The sequence below is a fragment of the Ambystoma mexicanum genome, chromosome 9, assembly GCF_040938575.1.
Source record: "Ambystoma mexicanum isolate Mex_15411 chromosome 9, UKY_AmexF1_1, whole genome shotgun sequence".
NCBI classification, from domain to species: domain Eukaryota; kingdom Metazoa; phylum Chordata; class Amphibia; order Caudata; family Ambystomatidae; genus Ambystoma; species Ambystoma mexicanum.
The window spans coordinates 649,044,004-649,067,299 of record NC_090931.1 but is presented as its reverse complement, the minus strand read 5'-3'; the positions used below and the strand labels follow the sequence as shown (position 1 = coordinate 649,067,299).

Genomic DNA, 23,296 nt, shown 5'->3' with positions numbered 1-23,296 from the left:
GGTCAGACTGGGAATCCTCAGTAACCCTTAGAATATATAATGAAGACAAATTGTTCACTTTTGCAACCCATCACTGTCCTTTTAGGTGTTTTGTGCCTCAGCCTGTGGGGCGTCCAGTATCTAGTCCTTGTAATGATATAGTTGGACTAGCCTTAGCATAGTTAATTTGCCCCAACCAATTAAATTTCCACACAATATATCATTTGAATCTGTTCAGTTCTAGCCTATGACTCGTATAGAGCCACAAGGACACCCCTTCCCTTTAGCGAATTCTGGGGTTGACAAGGAAAATAGGTGTACTCACCCACATTAACAAACTATAGTTTTTATCCACTCTGTGAATGAATTTTGTTGATTTTGAATGTTAGCAAAATCGCCCTGTGGTATTTAGCTATAGGGGAATTGATTGAATTATTATTTAATAAAATATACTAAGTATCTTCTTCCACCCATTAACTAAGGGGAATGTAGTAATACCCACGCTTGGTTCGGCTGGACAAACTACTTGCATTGGATTTCTGGGTTTTTGGTGCACATGAAAGAGGTTTCAGGTCCCTCTTGGGAAAGTGCAGGGATCTGGTCAGGCTCTTCAGTCATGGATTGTGCAAATCCCAGCCTTTTTAGTCTTTCCCAAGTGCTGTCTCCCAGGCAATGTTAAATCTCCATCCAGCTTTCAATAGTACAACCTCCCCACCCCCCCCCCCCACTGCACCCCCAGGTGACTTCAGGGAGTTGTCCTGGCAGGGCTAGATTCTGCAACTCTTGGTTTTCGCCACAGGTTTGATCAAACACGTGTATAATTATTTTAATCCCATCTCTCAACTCCCGTACGAGAGCCCTTTTTGATAACTTGTTTCGGCACGTCTTGTGCCTTTTCCAAATCTGGGCATATGTTTCAAAATCACACAACTTCAGAAACAAAGACAATTAAACATATCCATGTACATTTTATGTCATGAGAGATGGGGTGGTGAAGAGGCGTAAGGTTTAGGTCAAATGAAAAACCACACCAAGTAACAAAATAGAGAACACAAAAGGAAATGAATATTAAGCTTTTTTGATTTTGGAATCAAAGTCATTAATAGTTGTTGTCCATCTCTTCCAAAATCAAGTATCACAAGTAAGCCTTTACCATATTTTTTTTACAGGGGAGCAGTGAGTATCCTTGGTTATGATGTGTGCGTACAGAACAGGTTTATTTAGAGAAAGTGAATGGGACGTTGTACCTAGGGTAATTGGAATGTACAATGAGGAGCGTAAGTTAACAATTTGTAAGCGATCGGGAAACTGACATGCTGGCCTAGAAGTATTAACAAACTTGAGGACAAGGCATGCCGACATAAAGAAGTTAGCATAAAGACTACTAGATATAGAAAGGCAGTAGGGGAACAAGAGTGTGAGAGTGACATTGGTGGCGTTTCACGCAATACCAGAAAATACTGTCTTAGAATACTGAAATGGTTTTGATGCAAGCAGAGATGGTATGCGCCGATACTGTGAGTAGTACTGCTGAAAATCTCAGTTGCAAGTAATAGTACAACGGAATAGGGTGCAGATGACTAGTTAGACCGAGCCTGCCTATAACAAGATTTAGGACTGCATGTACTAATGAGATGCAGAGTTTCACCAAATCTTTATAATAAGTGAGGTAGACAATAGATTGGCAAAACAGTGAATGATTGCTATGGAGACGTGGAATGTATGATATAATGGGTGTGATGCTGGAAATGCATCGTATTACTTTTTATCATGTGTTCTGACTTGTTTTCTGCGCAGGAGTTCATGTGGGACCCCTGGCTGTGCCGCTCTTCCTGTATTTGGTTTGGTGAACAGACCCTTGGGATGCCCTTATGGCTCCCATGGGTGGGAGTACGGCCCTGTACTCCTAGTGCATATTTTTTGGGCACCTGTGTGTGGCCCACAGAGCAGGGTACGGGCTGGTGGCAGCTCTGTGCTGAATTGACAGGTGCCCTGCGCATCCTCCATTTTGGGATGCCCAGGCCCTGTTATTGCAATCAGTGGATTCCTGATAGGAAACAAGATGGCCCCTGTGGCCTCTTGCTGGCTATGGCCTGTTAGCTTACTTTCCCAAAGTCCCGGGAAGCCCTGACTCTGTCCCTTCCCCCTGACTGGCTGTTGGGTGGAAGTTCCATATATGGTGTCGTGGGGAAGTCCAGGCCAGACTGGCTGGAGCCTTCCAAATCACTATGTTGTGGGTACGCCCGTGGGGTGGGACCTGGGTGAATGGAGTGTGTGACGAATACTCATTTGGTATCTGACACAATGACTGAGACAGCCCTCCCTGAAACCGGTATGAATGCAGTGTAGTGCTGAATGGCGGAGTACTTGTCTGAATCCACATTCTGTGTTGTGTCTGGATGGAGAAGAATGGCCTGAATGCACTGTGAGCCCGATTGGCTGCCTGAATGCCCTTCTGAATGATTGGTTGCCTGTGTGTGACCCAGCAGAGTGACTGGGAGATCAACAGTATATCTGGGGGCCTCACTGCTAGAAATCATTCAGAAGCGGAAGTAGAAACGGATGCTTAACTTTGAAGCCCACTGGAAGAAGAACCGCTGCTGCTATCCTTCGCTAATATGAAATCTGCTGTGCCTTCAAGGAACTGATCCAAGAGAGGACCTGGCTAGGAGACCTCTTCCCGAGCTACAAGGGACCCTAGTGCACCAGCTGATCTTTGCCAAAGCTCCCTGGTAGACAGACCTTTGAAAGGCTGCCGACCGGAGAAGGGGACTGCCGCAGAGAACGAAGAGAAGCACCGTACAGCTGTCCACCGTCGCCGTGCACCTTTTGCCTAAGAACATTTGATCCAAGGACCCCCTTGTTCATCGTCGACCACTTTCATCCTGCCGGAGAAATTCGAGGCCATCGACGACCGAGGAGAATCAGCCGGCGGGTTTCCCAACACCGGAAGACCGCAGATACGCCAGTCGACTTGACGCCCTTGCTGGGCCAAAGTTCTTCATTAAATCTTTGCAGCAACGAACCCTCGTCAAGGTGCACTGCACACCTCTGCAGGACGTTTTGGACCGATCGTCAACGAGCACCGCAAGAACCAAATCTGCTGCTGCACCGACAATGTTAGACAGTGTTTACCCCTCTTCCTCGTGGGATCTCGATTGTCTGTGGCTCCTGCTTTAAAGGGAGCCGCTCAAGAAGGAGCCGTCGACGACCCGATGTTGAACTCTGCTATACCAGGTATATTGGGGTTGTATAACTATTTAGAAGGAGATAAGACTCTGGACAACACTCTATGGACTGGGCTTGTACGATATATCTTAATTTTGCGGTTGCCTGGGCGGGTGGGGGGGAATCCTCACACAGAAATCGGAACTGTGGATTAGTAGCTAAAGTACTGTTCTGCCTAACTCTTCTAACCACCTGTTTTCCTCCTAAGTCTATCGTTGGTTCACTGGATTTATTGATTTGTGTGACATCTAAACTACGCGTACTTAATGCACTTAAAAGGAATCAGTCATTGTGGTACAACATAGAACTGTGTATATATTTGCCATTGTAGATCAACAGAGCACAAAGTGAGTTATGTGATTGTGTATATATAACCTTGAACCTTAATTATATAAAGACTATTAACTAATACAGTGTGTGGACATTCCTTTGTGGGTGCTTGGGGACTACACTGTACTTAAGAACCAGCCAGCATCACCTGAGAGCTAAGCCTTGATTGCTCAACCACGATACCAATAATAGAGACTCTTGGCTGGGGTCCTTTGTGCCTATCCTTTTCCATACAGCGAGCAGGAGTACAGACGCCCCCCTTCACTCTTTACAACGGGACCATTTAAAATAGGACAAAATAATGTGTTGCGGGTGGGATTAAACCAGTGACCTTTTGCTGCCAAAGACTTGGAATAAAAAGAAAAGGAGACTTGGATGGTAAGACACCAACATCCAATTATGCTGAGTTACAACTAAATAAACTGTAATAATCAGAGTTTATAGTAACTATTAGAGGGAGGAACAACATGGGAATAAGTGCAAAAAGAATATGGCAAAGGCTTACTAGTGATGATTGATTTTGGAAGAGATGGACAATAACTATTAATGATATGATTACAAAATGAAACACCTTATTAATTTCGTTTTCTTTTGTGTTCTGTTTTTATTTTTTGGTGTGGTTTTTCATTTGACCTTCCTCCCCTTCACCACTCCTTAATCTGTCATGACATAAAATGTACATGTATGTGTTTGTTTTTGCTTCTGAATTTGTAATTTTTAAACATATGCCCAGATTTGAAACCGGCACAAGACGTGCCGAAACGTGTGTTCTCAAAAGGGCTCTCCTACGGGAGTTGAGAGATGATTAAAATAATTATACACGTTTTTGATCAAACCTGTGGCGCAGTTATTGTGTGAAAGCAAATTTCTTCATGCTTTCACCGGAGGTGGGGAATTGGTTCCTCCGATCTCACACACATGCGACACCAACACACCAGAGGGTGAATAAGACTTGGTCGACCGGCACAAGAAGATTTTATCAAAACCCTTTAAGGTTGGTTTATACTCTTTAATTTTTTCAATCCGATGATTTTGAGGCAGGTCTTCCCTCTGGCTAGGGCAGCCACCTTTAACCTCAAAGCCACACCTCCGAAATATTGAAATCTGTAGATGTTAACTTATTAGCCTTTAATGTTTATTGTACCCTTACAGTCCTCTTCCCCCCCCCACACCCCCAAAGACCATCCCTGCTCTATGGATAGACCCCCAGAGGAATGAACACAGCATTTCCATTTTTTTTTTTTTTTACATGTCGGTTTTGTACTTGTACATGGGCGCGTTATAAATGCCATGTCGTACTCAGTCATAAGTGTCTACAGTCTCGGCAGGAGGTTGCAGGTCTGACAGTTTGTTGCACCTTATTCACAAATAAGTTTGATCACCAAACTTTACATCCAGATATGATTCTCGATGTTACTACCTCCTCCAACTTCCGCCCTCGTGACATTTTCTGTGGATCTAGAAATACCTTTCAGATGGGTTTCCTAAAGTCGAATTTTTATCAGAATTGCATCAATTATTCCATCAGCCCTTCTTCTCTCAAAGTTAATGGTCATCCAGTTGCTCATCTCGAACAGGCCAGAATAAAACTACTTCCTTGTCCCTGCATGAGTGTTCTGAATAGAAACTGAGCCATTCTCAGCAAATTGAAACAGTCATGCATCTAGCAACAGGCACTCATATTTGTGATGGTGATTCTGTGAAATGCCACGCTTCACATGTGGAATCGGCCTTTAATTTTTCTTGGCTTTATCAATCACATGCAAGGCCCAATCAGTATGTGGATTTCTTTCATTCAAGCAGCCTTTTTAATGTGGCAGCTGAAAATGAAATGCTGCTTATTTGTCTGTCTGCTAGCCCAGTTTCATTTTTTGCATATTTCTTGTTCCAATTGCAGAAGTACATATATTGAATTCACTAGGCACATTAGCAGTTATGCAGTTTTTTGATGCTTTCTTTCCTGTCTGTCAGTGTGCCTTCCCTAACATGGCCTTTCAGTTAATTTGATCCAGGGGCTATCATTAAACCCCACATCCTACCCTAGAGGCCATCTTCAGATTCTAATATCACGTCATGCTGTGGAGTCCTCAACCTCCCTTTCTCCTGTGAGAACTCTATTCTGCTTAAGAACAAAACCAGAGATTCTACAAACAATACAATCTCCTGCTTCTTATTCAGATAAGTTGTAGGGGATCCCATCAAGAGGAAAGCCAATAAATCCCTATATAGCCATGTGAGGCCTGTGGCATGAAGAATGTATACGAAGGGGATAAACACTGAATGCATTTATTGCCTCTACCTCAACCATATACACTGTTGATGCCCAACGAGGCTGAAACACGTGTATGGGGTTGCTGTTGGTACTCTTGTTCAGAGGAGAATTGCCTAGCATGTTGGTGCTGGACTGCCCCCGGCAGGACAAAGACTGATATGCAGGGATATTTCTCCTCTGTGAAACGGACAGTGAGCTAAAGACTTGGTTGACTTCTCCCGGGGGCCATCCACCCAAGGACAGGTCAATGGGCTGTGTTTGTGCCAGTAGAGTCTCCCAGAACCCCCTTGTTTTGCATTTTAAGTAACTTTGAGTCTCACCCTAAGTTACCAGGGGAATCCAGACGTGGACACCTTGCCCACTGTTCTCAGACTGGCACAGCTCCACCCCACTGATGCCCAACAAGGCTGAAACGCGTGTATGGGGTTGCTGTGGTACTCCTGTTCAGAGGAGAATTGCCTAGCATTTCGGTGTTGGGCTGCCCCCGGCAGGACAAAGACTGATCTGCAGGGATATTTCTCCTCTGTGAAAGGGATAGTGAGCTAAAGACTTGGTTGAGACTCTCCCGGGGGCCATCCACCCAAGTACGGGTCAATGGGCTGTTTGTGACGGTAGAGAGACTCCCAGAACCCCCTTTGTTTTGCATATACAAGTAGACTATGAAATATGCAGTGCTTTCTGTGCCAAAACCCTAAGAGATTGGCACAGGCATCTCTTATGTTGGCGTAATGATGGGAACTGCCCCCCTTCTCCATCTGAGGCTGTCCTCTAAAAGCGTGGCGGCCACCAGGAGTGGGGGCTAAGTCCTATGCTCAAAAAAGGACCAGGTCTGAGGAGAAATGGCCTACTTCTTAAAACGAAAAGGATGGAAATTCTGGATCATACCGCACTTTACGCCCGTTCGATGACCATATTTCAGACAGCTTAGTCTGTGGGCAAAATACGGCGCAAAGAGGTTTCTAATCCTCATCGGCACCAAGTCAAGGTATGTCGACTGACAAAACCGCCAAAGCCTGCAGGGACTGCAACAGTGCCATCCCAGTCGGTGGTAACCGCCCCAACACCAAACCTCTTGTTAATGGCAACCCTGTCCACGATAGACAACCGCTTCCATGGTGCACTACAGTTCACTGACCACTGTACGGTCATCAATGGCGCAGGGAATGTCACCAAGGCATGCTCGTCGACAACAAAAACTCCAATTGTCGACCCCATTGACGGGGTGTCCCATGGACCATATCGTCCACGAAAGTAAAACGGGTGTTGACGACATCGTCCACTACCCCGTCAACTGTGCAGAAACACGCACATCACCGCCTATGGAAATAAAACAGGACACCTGTCTACAAAACAGAAAAAAGAACAAAAGAATAAAGGGAAATCCCTGGAAGCAGCTGGAACACACTGCTTAAACCTCTCCTAAGCGGGGTGAAGACACAGTCCTCAAAATCCCTCTGACAGCGTTCTAACAACCAGTCCAGTCCATTAGACAATATAAAGTCCCCTTCGCGCTCCATCGTCCTCCATTTGACTGGACCAAATTATGGAGCACCAGATAGACTCCTACTTTGAACAGGGGTTTTCACTGTTTTTTCCCCGATAACTTCTGACCCTCTGCCTCCTTCAAGGCAAGGGACCCCAACACAGGTGACCCGCAGCTGACACCAGTAGGGCAATTGCCAGTGATTCCAAACCTAGCACCTGCAATCTCAGATGCAGTTAACCCACAAATCCTACTGTCGCTATAGGTTGTGTCCTCTCTTCAGACGCTAGTAGCACAGCTGGACAAAAGATTACTGAGGCCTCGTACCTCCAAGGTGTACCAGAACCATCAGGGAAACAGCAGAAGCCAGATAATCGGGGGGTATAAAGCGACACTTGCTTCAAGAAAACCCACCCAAACATGTCAGTCTTCCTGCACAAGATCACATTCTCCACACAGCCCACTCTTGCAACGAATAAGGGCGTCACCGACATCATCCATAATTAGACCTAAGGGCTCCCTGGAGCGACCACTGTATTCACAGAAATTCACAGACTCCCTGCTTCAAGAGAAAGAAAGGGAACTGGTGCAGATGGGGATGCAGGTGACACTACTTCTACTGCTACCCATCTCCCCCTCATGTTATTTGGGATGAATGGGATCAGGGCATGGATCCTGTAACTGAGAGCCTCCAACAGCCCCCTCCCTATGACGTGTGAGCGTTTCATGCCATGTCAAAAGCATTTGAGCAATTGGGATTAACCCTGTCTGAACAAAAGAAGGGCTGTTTTCTGTTTGATCTTAAGCACAAAAATCAGTCATGCCTATACCTATATTAGACCATGTCTTTGAGGAAGGAGGGTGTTACTCCTCATGAAGAAGCCCTTCTCCAAGCCAGGTCTTAAAGGCAGGCTCAAAGAAATGCAGGGCTCCCGACGTATTGCTAAATGTCTTAACCTCCCAGCCTAATCCGGAAACTGGTCTTGGCCGCAGCAGGGCGAAAACACTCTGGGCTCCCAAGTGCGGAAAATGAAAGTTAAAAGGGGGATGCCTTTGCAAAGAAAATAATGGGAACCACAGTAAAAACATCAAATTCGTTAGCAATCATGACTTGATATGATTGCGAAATGTGGGACCGGGAGCAGTTACTGGATGTGAATTGCAAGTAAGCTCTGACTGTTACGCGAGGGGAAGAAGCATCAAACCACACAATTAAAATTGCAGTAGATATAGCAGGGACAGGATTTAAACAAATCACGTTATACAGACAAGCATGGCTGCACAGACTTTAGACCTGATGTGCAGTCTAAGGACATGCCCTTTGAAGGAGAGCAACTTTTTGGGCCAAAAATCAATGAAGCCCCAAAGGAAATTAAAACGGAGACAAGAGCACTCTCGTCCCTTCAATCAAAGCGCACCTTTCGAGGAGCTTTCAAAACCTCATAATTCAATTGCAATCCAACTTAAACCAATCTTTTTTAACATCATTTCAAAAATGTTGTTGTTGAAAATAGCAATTATTCTCCATGACTTTTTGTGAAAGTGACTTTTCGGGTAAGCCTCTATTTATTCATACATGAATTGAATATTTACTTTGTTTAAGCAGTGGACTACATCCATCACAGAAAGGGAGTGGAATAGAGGTTACGCAATTAGGTTAATTTATATATATATTTCCCAGATGCACAAACGCGGTAAATTATAACAGTGGTGTGTGAATTATACTACAATACTGTAGGTTCAGGATAATATTATGCAGGTGCACTCCGTTTGATATAATTGCTATTTTCAACAACATTTTTGAAATGATGTTAAAGATTGGTTTAAGTTGGATTGCTATTGAATTATGAGGTTTAAACATGTGGAAATGTTTTGAAAGCGCATTTCATAGCACAATCTCGAATTTTCTTTTTTCTGTTATTTTCTCTTTCCTCTCTCCATCCTTCTCCATTTTTTCCTTGTACTCTTTTACAAATCGTTTTTTGTGAATAACTCATTATATGTGACTGTTAATTTGTGTGTGGTCATTGTTTCCTTGATACATACATTTGGTGTTATTTTTGTTATTTAGAGAAAAGGAAAACATTCTTTTGGTACAATAACCTTGCCCTTGAGATTAATCTTTTGTTTTGAAAAAGGCTCTTGAGAGGCTGAAACACGTGTCAACAATATTCATCGATAGCTCTTACTGCCCATTTGACCAAATTGGCTCAAACTTTACTACAGTGTGGGAAAATTATTTTTCAAAACAACAGGAGGTGGCGCAGTCTCGAAGTGTGTTTAAACCCCTTCACTGTTTCATACCTACACACCAAAAAGAAAGCAGCCACCACAATGTGGTTCAAACACGGTCCTCCAAGTCCTAATTAGAACGCTGTTTGAGCCTATAGCCGCTGCACATATTAGTTAGGTCTCATGGAAAAGGGCCTTTCTACTAGCAGTAACGTCTTTCAGACGAACATCGTAAATACAGGCTCTATCGATAAAAGAGCCATACCTGCGTTTTATGCCAAACGGAGTAATCTTAATAACAAATCATCCCATTGGTGCTCACGAAGTTCCATTTACAAACGGAAATACTACTACCGGTAATACTACGAATATTGGTAATTCGTTCACTCCGGCTGAACAAGCCCTGCAATCATTGGATCTACAGAGGGCCTTGACGTTTTATGTGCACAGAACAAAAGCTTTTAGGCATATGTTGGTTATTTTTAGCCTGTGGTCCTTCATACAAAGGTCCGCCTATCTCTAAGCAAGGCATAGCTAGATGTCACGTCTGCGATTTTACAAGCTCATGCAGAGTCCAAGAGACCCCTACAAGGGACAATCTAGGTGCATTCTACAAGAGCGATGGAAACCCGCTGGTCTGCATTTGCAAGCAGACTACTACATGCAAGGGCAGAACGAATCGGAAGCAATGAGACCGCTCCTCTTTCAATAAGGTACGCCCTCTGACTCCACCAATTAGTGTTACTGCAGTGTATTCTATTCAAAGCATGTGAATCCATGAAATATCCAATGCCGGAGAAGGTGTATGTTGATTACCTGTAACTCCTGTTCTCCAGCATTGGTTTCTTTCATGGATTCACATGTGACCACCATCTGCCCCTGGGGGAGTAAGGCTACAATAGAAGTAACCCTCTGGGATAGAATCTGAAGATGACCTCTAGGGTGGGGGCTAGATACTTGATGTCCCATTGGCTAAGGCACAAAACACCCAAAATGATGGTGATGGGTTTCAAAAGTGAACTATTTTTTTATTTATATACTATGTGATCTACCCGATGTTGGCCGGGATTTTATTTTCTCATAGGTAATATTTGTTAGAAATACCTTACGGTTGCTTTACGCTTTTTGGAAAGGCTTCATGAGAAAGGTGAAAAGAAAAATTACATTTTTTTTATTTTTAAAATGTTTTCTTATGACTACACAACACACATTATTCTTCAAATCTCATTCTGAAACTTATAATTGAGAACATGGAGATTCCTGAGCAACATAATGGGTGACATGATACAGATGGTGGCAAGAACTATGGTCCTAAAGTTCAATATTACTAAAGTGCATGTTCATTTTAAGGCTGGTTTATTAAAGAAAATGCTTTTTTGCCTTCAAACTGTCATATCAATAACGTTGGGCGGCAATTTCTTTTGCGCATAGCTTCGTGTCACCACTGTATCGATTGAGTTGTACCTGGTAACTGTGCCCAGAAGCTTATCCTGAATATAATTAATTTCATTGACAGAATAATTTTTAGCAGCAAGGATGACTAGTTCACACAGCCACTTGTGGTTTTTGGAACTTGCTGATATGTTTGGGTATACTTTGTTTCAGTTCTGCAACCGATGGCACCATCTCGCAGAAATCCTTTGGAAAAGTAATTTCACCTGATGCTGCAACAATTTGAAACTTCTGGAATGTTACCTGCCTTGACCTCTCGGGTCCATTCACCTCATGCGCCTTTGCCTTCCATACGCCAATGCTTTGCCAAGCTACAAACCCACACACATTTTGACTTTTATGAAGGTAGATACTCTGAGGTTACCGAGGATTCCCAGCCTAACTGGGAAATATTCAAAGCCTGTGAATCCATGAAATATGCCAATGCTGGAGAATAGGAGTTAAAGGTACGCAACATACTCCTTCCAGCTGCTTCACAGCGATCCCCATCAAAAAGGCAAAAGGTATAGTGCAGATACCCCAAGTCCTGTAGCACACTTTGGAGAGCTGCATTCACATCCAGTTTCCAAACACGCACACTGTAGCATTCAATGTTTTCATGGAGAGATCTTGGCGGTCTACACAAAGGGTTCCTGCCGAAGACGAGGCTAAAAACGAGGTCCTCCCCCACCCAGGATGGCATAAGAAGGGCCAAAAAAGGACAACACAAGAAATGGTGACAAAAGAAAGAAGCGACTTCTGTGCATAGCCGCATATGTGAAGACAGCCTGCAAGCAAAAATTGCACAAAAGTCTGTAGAACGTGTCAGAACATGTCCACTGCCACAACTGTATGCTTGTCACTGTAAACGATGTTACGGGGCAGTGGGAAAGGGGATACTGGGTATCCGCTCAACACTCCACATAGGGTGGTATGTGCTGATCACACAAAGGGAAAAGCTAAGAAGGATAAAAGGTATCCTAACCTTGAACCGTAGTTATTAAGGAAAATACAAGAATATAAAAAAGCCCAAAGGGCTCCCAGCCAGCAACACTGCACAAAGGGTGCTGTGTGCTGCAAAAGTAAATTACAGATGCCTTTTTAAAAAGTGTGGAGGACAACATGACTCCATAAAACAAATTAAAAACACAAATAAAAGGGTCCGAGCAAAAAGAATGAATGAGGGGAAAGAGACTCCCCTCATTTAGGAGAACAGGAAAAAAGTGCCAAGGGTCTCTCAGGTAGTGGATTTGGCATAACAATGAACAATCTCCCTAACAAGAACCAACGTGGGAATTCAAAATTGAATCACAGGCCCGTATTTACTACCAGACCTGATCATACCTACTCTGAGCTCTCAACTGCCGGAATGACTTGACCTTATAGGGGATGGGGGGAGGAAGGGGCGGTGACTTGGTTCAATGCTTCCTTGGGAAACATGCCTTGTTTGTGCAGGCAACATGCCTTTTTTCCCTGAACACAAAATGGCTGCAGCAGCATGCAGCTTTCTAAAAAATAAAGAGCTGCCGCCTTACATTGACTTGCAGCAAAGAAGGGACATCCTCAAGGAATCGGACTGCAGTGCTTTTTTTGCATCTCTCCCTTTGGATCTTAAAGACTGCCATTGTCCTATTGCATACCGTTATATTGCAAGTGAAGCCCCAGGTGGGGGTACACTGTGTGGGGAGGGCACAGAAGTATGTGAACCACCCAGAAATGCACAATTGTCAGGTACATTACACATTCACAGATTGGGTTTGGGCCTAGTTCTGGGTAAGAGGTACACAAATCGTTTTTAGAAAACGTCAGGTGAAGTGGGTTAATTAGATGTTGGTTTAGGGCGGAATTTTCGTTGTGTGAGCATATCTTTAAAGCACATGCATGTAAACCTCCTATAGCCCGTGAACTTCCTACAGTCATACAGAGGGTTTTGAGGACATGCAAATAACGTGCCGAGCAAAATGGTTTCTGGGTGACTTTGAAACCTTTGCAGGTGAAGTGCTCGAATTATTTAGGCAATGGCAGGCTGGTCGGCTTGCATCACGGTTTCACTGTCCAAGGCAGCTTGTCTTTAGACGTGTTTGTTTTTTTTTTTGTAGATGTGGATTGTGTAATGTTTGTTGACTGGCCCTGGTGAATGGATGTGGGGCTGGGGTGTAATTGGAGTGCCTTGACTGGCTCTGGTTTTGTTTCAATGCTACTGAAATACTTGCAATCTGAATCGGGTGATGCCTAGGGTGCGATTATGACTGTAAGGCTTGCAATCTGGCCCTGTGGGTATGCATGTCCGAAGCTGGCAGTCGGTGTTTTAGGAATGTGACATGTTTGCAGTTGGACTGTCGTGTTGGAGATTTTGTGTGAAAGGGACAGAAATTAATGAGCTCTGAGGAAGAGTATTGTGATGCAATGCCCCTCTGAATTGCTTCTGGCTGGGTGAAGTTCAGAAGTGCTTTTCAGTCTGATATCGGCTATTGTGGGAATAGGACGTCTAAATGCCTATAATCAGGCTCTGGCCAGATGATTTTGAGGGTGTGACTGAAAGACTTGCATTCTGTCCGAGTTCAGGAGAATTGATGCACTGGGACTCTGAAATGCTGGCAGTCTGTCTCTGTGGGGGGTGTGGGGGGGGGATGTTGAACTGCATGCATTCTGGTTGAGATTGGGTGTATGGTATAAGGGTGAAAGCCGTATAGTTTGCCTCCTGATCTGACATATTTCAGGAGTCTGAAATTCTGTCAGCTGCAGAAAAGCCTTTGTTTCTAGGTTCATGACTTCGCAATAATGTGAAATGGAGCTTGCTCTTAGTAGCCGCTGTGAAATGGAGTCTGATTTCAGCTTTTTTGGTTGGCACAGCTTGAAAGGTTTCTTTCTGCCTGTATTGCCACCTCCCTTGTCAAAATCCACCTCGCTGCAAGCACCAAAGACAAAGCACTTTCCACCGATTACTCCCTCTGAAAGTGTCTGTGGGTGTCTGAGCTTTGCCAGCCAATGGGTTTAGATGGCTGTTCATGCCCTGGGAGGAAGAAAATAATAATTTACCGATGACTACATAGCATTTTTGACACACACAAAGGTCCATTTAGATTGTGAATGTTGAGCTCTATTTAGGTAAAGGAGTGCAGCTAATTTCGTTCTCATTTGCTTCCATGCAGAATGAGCAGGCCTATGAGGAGGTTTTCCAGAACGCCAACTTTCGCTCGTACACCTTCAGGATCCGTGTCAAGCTGGAGACCTATAATGTAAGTACACTGGCGATAGGAACTGGTTGTTTAGTTTCCACAGACTCCTCTGTTGCAGCAAATAGGAGTTGGGCGCAGGTGGGCGTGGTTTGGGATAATTAAATTCAAAAGGTGGCACAGCATTATTCATTGAAGCTTAGTGAACATGGGGTATTCCTGGGGTCTCACCAGTTGGGTTACAACTTGACTGTTTTCAGGGCTAAGTGTGTGTATGTTGCCATTCAGATCGATCTCGCAAGTAAATTGCCCACAGAAATGTTCATCCGGGGACTAGTATTACCGACTGCATTAGCAGCGTTGTGCAGAATTCCACTTCTGCTTTGTAGGAAACTGCCATTCTCTGTCACTGAGTCCACATTGAATTAATAAACATTGACACTCTAGGCCCCTAGCCTCCACACTAATGGGATTTTATAAGGAGAAAAGTGGCCGACCGCATGCATGTACATGGCCATGTCTGCGCATGCTGCCCGACCTATTCCGCTATCCTTTTCTCTGCATGTGTAGGGACTGGAGCTCGCACGGCAGCATTGCTTTCTGGAGCCCATTTTGTTTGAGCCCCCCTCGAGGTTATCACCTTTGACAGCTAGTTTAATGGATGCCCTTCCTTTCCCTGTTGCTTCTCCGCGACGGACCTTCAGGTGCTCTGAGTGCTTTGATCACTCTTGGACCTTCTGTGCTGCATGCAATTATTTTCCGGTTTCATGCTTAGGAGGGTAAGACGTTCGTTATCGGTCGTTTATTATTTTTTTGCGGCACTTTGGCGCAATTTTTTTGCCGAAAACAAAATCCCAAAAATATGGGGCAGGGGGTGTACAAGGGGTAGGGTGGGGTGCTGTATAGGAAATAAATAGCGAGGGGTTTGCCCCACCAAATAAAAAAAACAAATCCATTTAATTTTTCTGCAAAACATTTTCGGCAAAAAGTGCAGCGAGAAAAAAACAGCCGATGAATGAACATAGAACCCTTAGCAATTATCTTGGGAGATAGTCTTCCATTCCCATCCTTTCCACATAAAGTACGTTTTAACGACAAAAAAGCTGAGTTGTTTTTATTCAGGCATCTCTGCCATGGAACATTTTCCAGCGTGTTGCACTGACACTTTTCTGGACTGCAGGGCCTTAGTTACTGGGTGCGATTCAGTTTCCAGGTTAGATTAGCCCCCATCCCACGGACTAAGATGTGTAGTCGCAAGACCAGATCCCGATTATCCTGTTAGAACCAAGCAAGCAAATTGGATGCTGCCAAATTGTGCCATCGTTCTAGGTGAGATGTTTGGAACTTTTCCTGGGCGGCAAGGGCTCCCCTTCCAGGGCCTTGTCCCGAGGTCCCTCTGGGGACTTTCAAAGATGCTCTGTTCACAGGTGCACCCCCGAGTTGGCGAGTCAGTGGGCTTTAGTCGGACTTAATGAGTCCCAGAGGCCTGACAGGCCCTATGAGAAAGGAGATTCCCAATGACAGCCCCACCAAACTACCATACAGGATCCCTGCTACTTCTTTGCAACCCAGCCCAGAGTTTGAAGCGCACTGGGCATGATCTTCTACAGACAGTCTTGCATCTATCTTTCACCCAGTGCCCTTTGCCGATTGGCAACCGCCCCTCACCTCCACAAGTTAACCTCAGAGTAATCTGCAAAGTGGCAGATCTACATCCATGGTTCCAGTTTTTTGAGGACCCCCCTCCACTTTCTGCTGTATTCTTTAGTTTGACTTCCCTTTTACCTCCGAGCGACACTTAATCTAAAGACTCGGTGAAAGTCGCTGTGTACTCTTTTGTGCTCTGCCTTACTAGTCCTGAACTCCTAGAAAGGGGTTACCTCAAAGGCGTCCTGGGCAGATCTCCTCTTTCTGTGAAATGTGACTAGGCTGTCGATAGCTGCCCTTTGTGTGAAATGGCCTTCACCAGCTGAACCCAGTTTCTCGCTGCAGTCCTTTTTTTTGACCCACTCCTCCAGGTACTGAAAATGGTGCTTATCTTTATCCTACTCAAAATCATGATGGTTTTCAGGACTATTGTCGCTTTTTATGTGAGATATATGGCCACAGGATACCTTACTTGGAAAGGGACAAACTCTGCACTGTTGAGAATTTTAATTTCAATTTCTGTGCCAATTCCCTTTAACCTTATAGACCCCCAGCTCTTTTGCTGGACTCAGAGCTTATAAATTTTTACTCCAGAGCGAGTGTGACCCTTTTCTCACTCATGTGTTTTCCTGACTATATTTTATTCCTTTCTGTTTCACTTGTCACTTGCTGGCTGCACTACCACTGTTTGTTGCCTTTATTAATTATCTGTTTCTCCTTTGCTCCACACTTTCCACTTCTCCCCCCTTCCATGCACTTCCCCCTGCTCCTCTCCCATGCACTTGTGTGTTCTGAATGTCACTGGGCCTAGTAAGATCATGTTTTTGTTCTCCCCTTTTCCCCCCCTCCCTTGCCTTGTTGCGCTCTGAAACACTTGTGTACGAGCGCAATAGAAATAAAAAAATCAATATCAATGACAGAACTATAGTGATACTGGCACATTACACGTGAATGCCCGCCTTGTCACTGAACTACTGAGCTGCATCTGGTGCTGTGGCTGCCTGGCTAATGCCAGCACCACAGACCCAATTGACACTCTGCCGCAGCAGTGCTGCCAGATTTACAGTACCGGAGCAGCACTAATATAAACTGACTAGAGCAGTGTGCTGGCGTGACCAGCACAAGGTCCCAGTGCTGTCACTTTCTGGCTCATTCTTATTCATGAACCTGGATAACTAGCACAGCAGCGCCGGCATGCATCACACGGTTGTTTGTTGCATAACTAAAACACAGGGACTGGTAACAACAAATCGTTTCCAAAAGACCATCCTAATTTATCAGAGGCAATTAATGCTGGTACTCAGAAATGAGTCCCACGTCTCAGCCCTGGCAAACACCCCCACAAATTAAACCCTGCTGTCTGTGCTTCAGAGCTGGTGAATGTAACCAGGTACAGCAGGCACTCCCTCACAATCTGTTTAGAGAAGTAATGTAGGTCAATATACCAGTTGTCTGGTCTTCCACTCCTTCCCAGGTTAGGGAGGAGCTGTCTGAACAATCCAGTGTTTATAAATATTAATGAAGATGTGCCGAGATGGCGGAAGAAGTGTTACTGTGTTCCCTGTAATCTTTACCATTAGGACCAGGGAGAACGTGTAGTGCAAACTTGGGAGCTAGTTTATTTATCTATGATAAAAGGAGTCGTGAGGCTAAATTGTGACTGCACTGCATGCTAGTATACTGGCACAGCCTCGCTCCCTTTAAAGGGACACTTGTCTTTTCCCCATTCATATGTAGCTGGCAGTTTACCTGTACTACTTTTTTGCCATGGTTCGCAGTTCTCTAAACAATTAGCGCTTTTTAGAGGAACAAGAAAAATCAAAATCCAGATGAGCAATAAATCCTAATTATTGGCAGAGCTATTCCGTTTTTATTAATTTAATGAAGATGCTTATTGTAGGGCATTTGTATTTCAAGTAAGTAAATTTAACTTGCGTCAGCGAATTAGTTTTGTAAAAATATACTACCGTCTCAATAACGATTTGTCTCTGGCTAGCCCATTGACCCTCCACAGCCACCTTCTTCTTTGTTAAATTCATTGGATGACCCATGGCACAGAAGCTGCACCTCAGAACTCCTTCAGCATACTAGTGACTTTCATTAGTGACTTTTATGGTAGTGGTCCTCGCCACCTTTTCCTTTTCAGAAGTGAAGGTTTTCGTTTGTCAAAGGCCTGCATTTCATGTTCATTGGCTCTCCAGGTTTTTGTAAATTCACCCCGCCCCCCTCCACTCCTTTCTTGGGTAGGATTAGAGATAATGGCCCTCTCCCAGCCTGGGTGCTATTTAGAATGAGCAAACTTGGTTTTAGTGGGGGTCGATGAACCGTGTCTTTTTGTGCTTTGTGGCTGATCTTCTCTGATCCTTTTTACTTGGTTAGTTGGGTGTAGTGGATCAGTAGAGCTGCGACTTTACATTGCTTCCTACACAGCTGGTGGTCTTTGTATTAGTCTTAAGGTACATTTCATAAGCCCCTGCATCACCAATACATTTGGTTAAAACAACTTTTTTAAATGTTGCTGTTACTCAGACATACCGGCAGTCTTGCACCGATGTAAAGAAATATGGCACTCTGGCCTTCTTCCATGCCTCCACCACCTCCACTGAAGCTATTAATCGGAGTCATCTTCGATTCCTCGCTTTCCTTTCTCCCTTATATTCAGGACACTGTCAAGAAGTCCCACTTTCAGCTCTTCCTCCTTAAAGGGACTCTACCCTTCCTCACCTTCCCCAGAGACTGTTAACCAAGCTCTGGTTCTCTCCGGGCTAGACTACTCCAATAGCCTCCTCCTTAATCTTGCTTCCTCCAACCTGCAACCTCTCCATCTAACTCAGAATAGGGCAGCAAGACTTATCCTTGGCCTCAAGCCCAGGTACCGCATCTGCCCTGCCCTACAAAGCCTACACTGGCTCCCGGTCTCAGCACGGATTACATTCAAATCCCTCTATCTTCCACAAGGCTATCTGGGGCCGGCGACCACTCTATCTTCAATGCTTCCTGACAAAATACTCCTATTCTAGACTCCACTGTTCCTCTGGCACCAACTCCCTGCGTGTTAAGCGCTTTGATAAACAGAGCTGGTGGGTGATCACTTTCCTCATCTTGCTCCCTCCTGTGGAACAGCCTCCCTCTTCATCTTGAGGATGACTGCCTGAAGTTTCGGAAAAGCCTCAAGACCTTTCTCTTTACTACTTCTCCTCTCTTCCCTGCTAATTTTACAGCAGCGTGACTGATGTGCAGGGCCCTTATGTTTCCTCGGGGCCTTGACCCGCCACATCTCTCGTCCCAGCCGCTGTCTTTCTGCTGCACTTACTTGGGCTCACCCTACCCACGGGTGGTTGCACTTAGTTCTTCTCCTCTTAGCAATTGCCCTGAGCACCTCTCCATGAGCATCAAAGCACCTATCCCTCACCCCTACCCCTCTGCACTTGCATGTTCTGAACACTCACAAGGCATAGTAGCTTTGTATCCCCTTCCTCTCATTGTTTGTATTCATTCAATTATTTATCCTGGCTGTAATGCATTCTACCTTCCCTGTCCCCCCTCTGTTTGCCCTGTGGGTGCTTTGCATTTTTTTATTCTAATGGTATAAGCGCCTTTTCAATCAATACCTGGCTACTCTCGCCTACTGCCTTTCCATTCTCTGTTCAAACTTCCAGTGCTATGCTGATGGCACCCAACTCATTTTCAGGCTTCCCTCAGCCGACACCTCTCCTTTCCTCATCTCCGATTGCCTGATCACCATTCAAAATTGATGTGCTGCCAACTACCTTTGTCTAAATACCAACAAGACTGAGATGATCCTCATTGGTACACCTTCACCATCCTTTCCCCTCACTCTCTGGCCGGCCTCCCTTGGCCCTCTTCCTACTACTACCTGCGAGGCTAAGAACCTCAGGGTCATATTTGACTTCACGCTTTCCTTCTCCGCACACATCTCTGATGTCTCTAAAAAGTAAAACTTCCTTCTGCACCTCCTTAGAGGTACTCTCCCTTTCCTCTCCTTCCCCCAGAAGGTCACTGTCTCCCAAGCTCTGGTTCTCTCTAGGCTGGACTATGGCAACAGCCTCTTTCTAAATCTCCCTGTCTCCACTCTCCGCCCTTTACGACTAATCCAGAACAGGACTACAAGACTTGTCCTTGGCCTCAAGCCCAGGGATTGTATCTCTCGGCTCTGAAATCCCACCATTGGCTCCCAGTGGACGCAAGGATCAAATGTAATACCCTCTGTATTATCCACAAGGCTTTCTGGGGCCTGGGTCCAAAATACCTTCAACTATCCCTGCGTAAATACCTCCCCTCTCGAGCCCTTCACTCCTCTACTTCTAACTCACTCAGGGTCAGTTGTTTTTCAAAGAAACGAGCTGGGGGTAGATCTGTCTTCGGTGGCCTCCCTTTGGAACAGCCTCCCGGCCACCTTGAACTTGAGAAGCATCTCTGGTTCTGGAAGCACCTCAAGACCTCCCTCTTTGCTTCTGGCTTTGCCCCTCTTCTCCTCTGATCTGTTTTCTCTCTCTGCACCATGCTCCTGGCCACCCTTTGTCCTTTGGGCCCAGGTACCTGCTCACCCTCCTGCACTGCCTCCGAGCCACCCCTTGCACTGAGAGCTGTATCTGTGCCCATACAGTCCCCCATTTTTCTTCTGCACTTATCAGATATACCCTATCTGACAAATCACGCACTTGCCTCTGCCTGTATTTATTTTACTTATTACATTTATTTATTGCACTAATTTATTCTGTTCTCTCCTTTGTGCCGCACTTTTCATTCCTCCCTCTTCCCACTTTTTCCCTTTTCCATGCACTTGCACGTTCTTAATGTCACTGGGCCTAGTAAAATCGTTGTTTTTATTCTACCTTGTTCCCCTCCCTTTGCTTGGTTGCGCTCTGAAACACTTGGGTATGAGCGCGATATAAATAAAATATATCATGTTGTAACAAGTGACCAATAAATGAATACACCCTAGCACTGTGTTTTACACTGTTGCTGTGGCACCCGATAGCATTGCGGAGAATAGAGCAACATAGCTAATGTGGTTTTGCTAGCCATACGTTTCCATGTTTTCCCCATAGTCACTTTTTCAAAGTCACTTCTACCGCCCATACCCACATTCCACACCACCTTCACCCTACAAGGGCCATTTTTCAATATCCTGAGGTTGCAGGAAGGAGCAGATTTGTTTTGACTTTCATCGTGAGCACATAAGTGTCACTTGATTGGCAGTCCTTTAACAGCATGGGATATTCCTTACTATCTATAAACCATTTAAACTTCTCCATCGGTGGGACCTATGCAGACACAATGTTTCGAAGAATTGGTGTTTTTGGAAAGTACTATTACTTCCTTCACTGCTTGCTTCGTTTTATAGCTTCTTTTGTTGTCCCCATGCATGCCAATGTAGAATGGCACACACATGACAACTTTCTATCCAGCCTTTCTCATACTTCAACATGCAAGGTAGGTTTGGATGAATCGAAAGAATATACAAAAAAGCTTGTCAAAATCTGCATGGGTTTGATCGGGCATAAACTCAGACAGTAGCTTGAAGATCACCTGTTCTTTATCATGGAATCTTCACTCATCAACGGATGAATATTTTTGCAAGAGTGTGATTGCCCAACATTTTTGGCAAATAGTTTTCCAAGATTGAACAGGTTATGACTCAAGCGCTCCCTTAACATTAAAACTAGAAATCTGCTGCACAAGACGGAGGCAAACTAGCATCAATGCCATGTGCTCACTCACAATCAGTGTGACGGGGCACAATTAAGTATACGATTAATTGATGAGGACTTAAACACAAAATTATTCCTCAGTCTTAAAGTGGCAAAAAGTGTTTGCATTCACACATTTCTGCAAATGAATGAGACGGATGAGAGCAGAAAACATGACCAATTAATTTTAGTTGGAACACTATCCTGCGCCAGGGCACATTTTAGACGATGTATGACATAATGAAAATATGCAGAAATGATAACTGGGGGAACAAACGCAACTAAATTTAGAAAGCACAAATGACTTAAAAGGGAAACGCCAAGAAATGCAACATCTCCCGCCAAAACCTCTATTACCAGGTGAAGTGTCAAACCAAATGTGAGAATCAAATAACTGTCTCTCATATAAATACCACCTGCTTCTGTCTAATGGGCTCGATCATGTACAGTTTCTGATAATAAAATAAGAGTTATACACATGCTTGAATGGTCAGTGAACCATGCAAATCACTAACTGACGACATACTGACTAAATGCAACACTGGTTCAGGCACATTTTCTTAAGATACCTTGATGTGTTACCGAGGCGAGCTACAGCTCAACACAAAGGCTGTGCAGTGGGATGCTGAAAAAGTAAAGGAATCCCAAGCAAGTAAGTAGGTGACGCCAAGCAAAATGAAGTTTGGTGAAGTCGCTTGTTGTATATGAGAAAGAAAACTCGCCAGAAAATACAGACAACCTTGAAAAACAGCAGCGGAGTACCGGAAGAAAAGTAGGTAGGCAGCCCGGACGCTGGAACAAATGACACACGTGTTCCGATGACATTGCGGGTCGCATGGCAACACCCCTACTAAATGGAGTAATGAAATACAGAGGATATATTCGAAACCAGAGGCGGTGGGAGAAAAAATAACAGAACCAGGTGTTCGAGGGAAAATGTGAGTAGACCGAGCTAGTTGGCATGATATCCCCATGTAGAGCGTACAGCAATGTCATCAGACCATAAAGCTACGAGAAAATCGAGAACAAACATCACTGAACTCTGAGTACAATGGAATAAAAACTGCTGCCATATTAAAAAATAAAGAAAGAACATAGAATCTAACTAAATGCGCAATACATAAATGTTGCTTGTGGAGTTCTATAAAAGACTGCATTGGACCAATAATGCAGCCATGAAGAAATGGAGGTGACACATTTGCAAAGTCATAAATGCCAGAACTTATAAATATATAATCCAAACGCAGAACGTGTGACACTGGTCTAGCCAGGACTAAATGATACACAAGGCTGATTATAAACTAAGATCACGCAAAGACTATCCTCAAAGAAAGCATGTGTATGCAGAAAAATGAAATGACAAAGAAAATGTGAATGCACTTTTCCTAAGCTGAAAATACTAAGCAAACAGAAGTGGGCTAGCAGAGCCAGTGCTGACAATTGCTTAAAATCCAACCGTTGGAAAACAGAAAATTAGATCCGTTGTAATGTCAACATAGAACAAACTGATCTACATCAACTTTAGTCCAAGCCAAAAATTAATAGAAAACATGTTGGGTTCAATTCCTTATTGATGCCGCTAGGTGTTAGTGCGTCAAGGTGGTGTATCCAGAAGGCTTCTCTGCAATTCAGCTTCTGGTGCATGTCCTCGTGGGCGGTCACACGTTATTTCCTGTAAAATCTGGAACGTATTTGTGATGGCTGATCTTAATTCCATGAAGTGTCTGGTGATAAGTGAATTTGTGGTGTTCATCTGTATATATTGGATTTGGATGTGTGCTCGTTCCAGCAATTTTTGTTTTTT

General features: G+C 44.4%; 1 protein-coding gene across 1 annotated transcript in view; it reads left to right on the top strand.

The window, feature by feature from the left end:
- RPA1 (replication protein A1) overlaps positions 1–23,296 on the top strand; it is a 295,679-nt gene that overhangs the window by 248,887 nt on the left and 23,496 nt on the right. Inside the window, exon 16 of the mRNA XM_069615363.1 lies at positions 14,108–14,194. Coding sequence (XP_069471464.1) covers positions 14,108–14,194 — 87 coding nt within the window. The remainder of the gene's footprint in view (positions 1–14,107; positions 14,195–23,296) is intronic.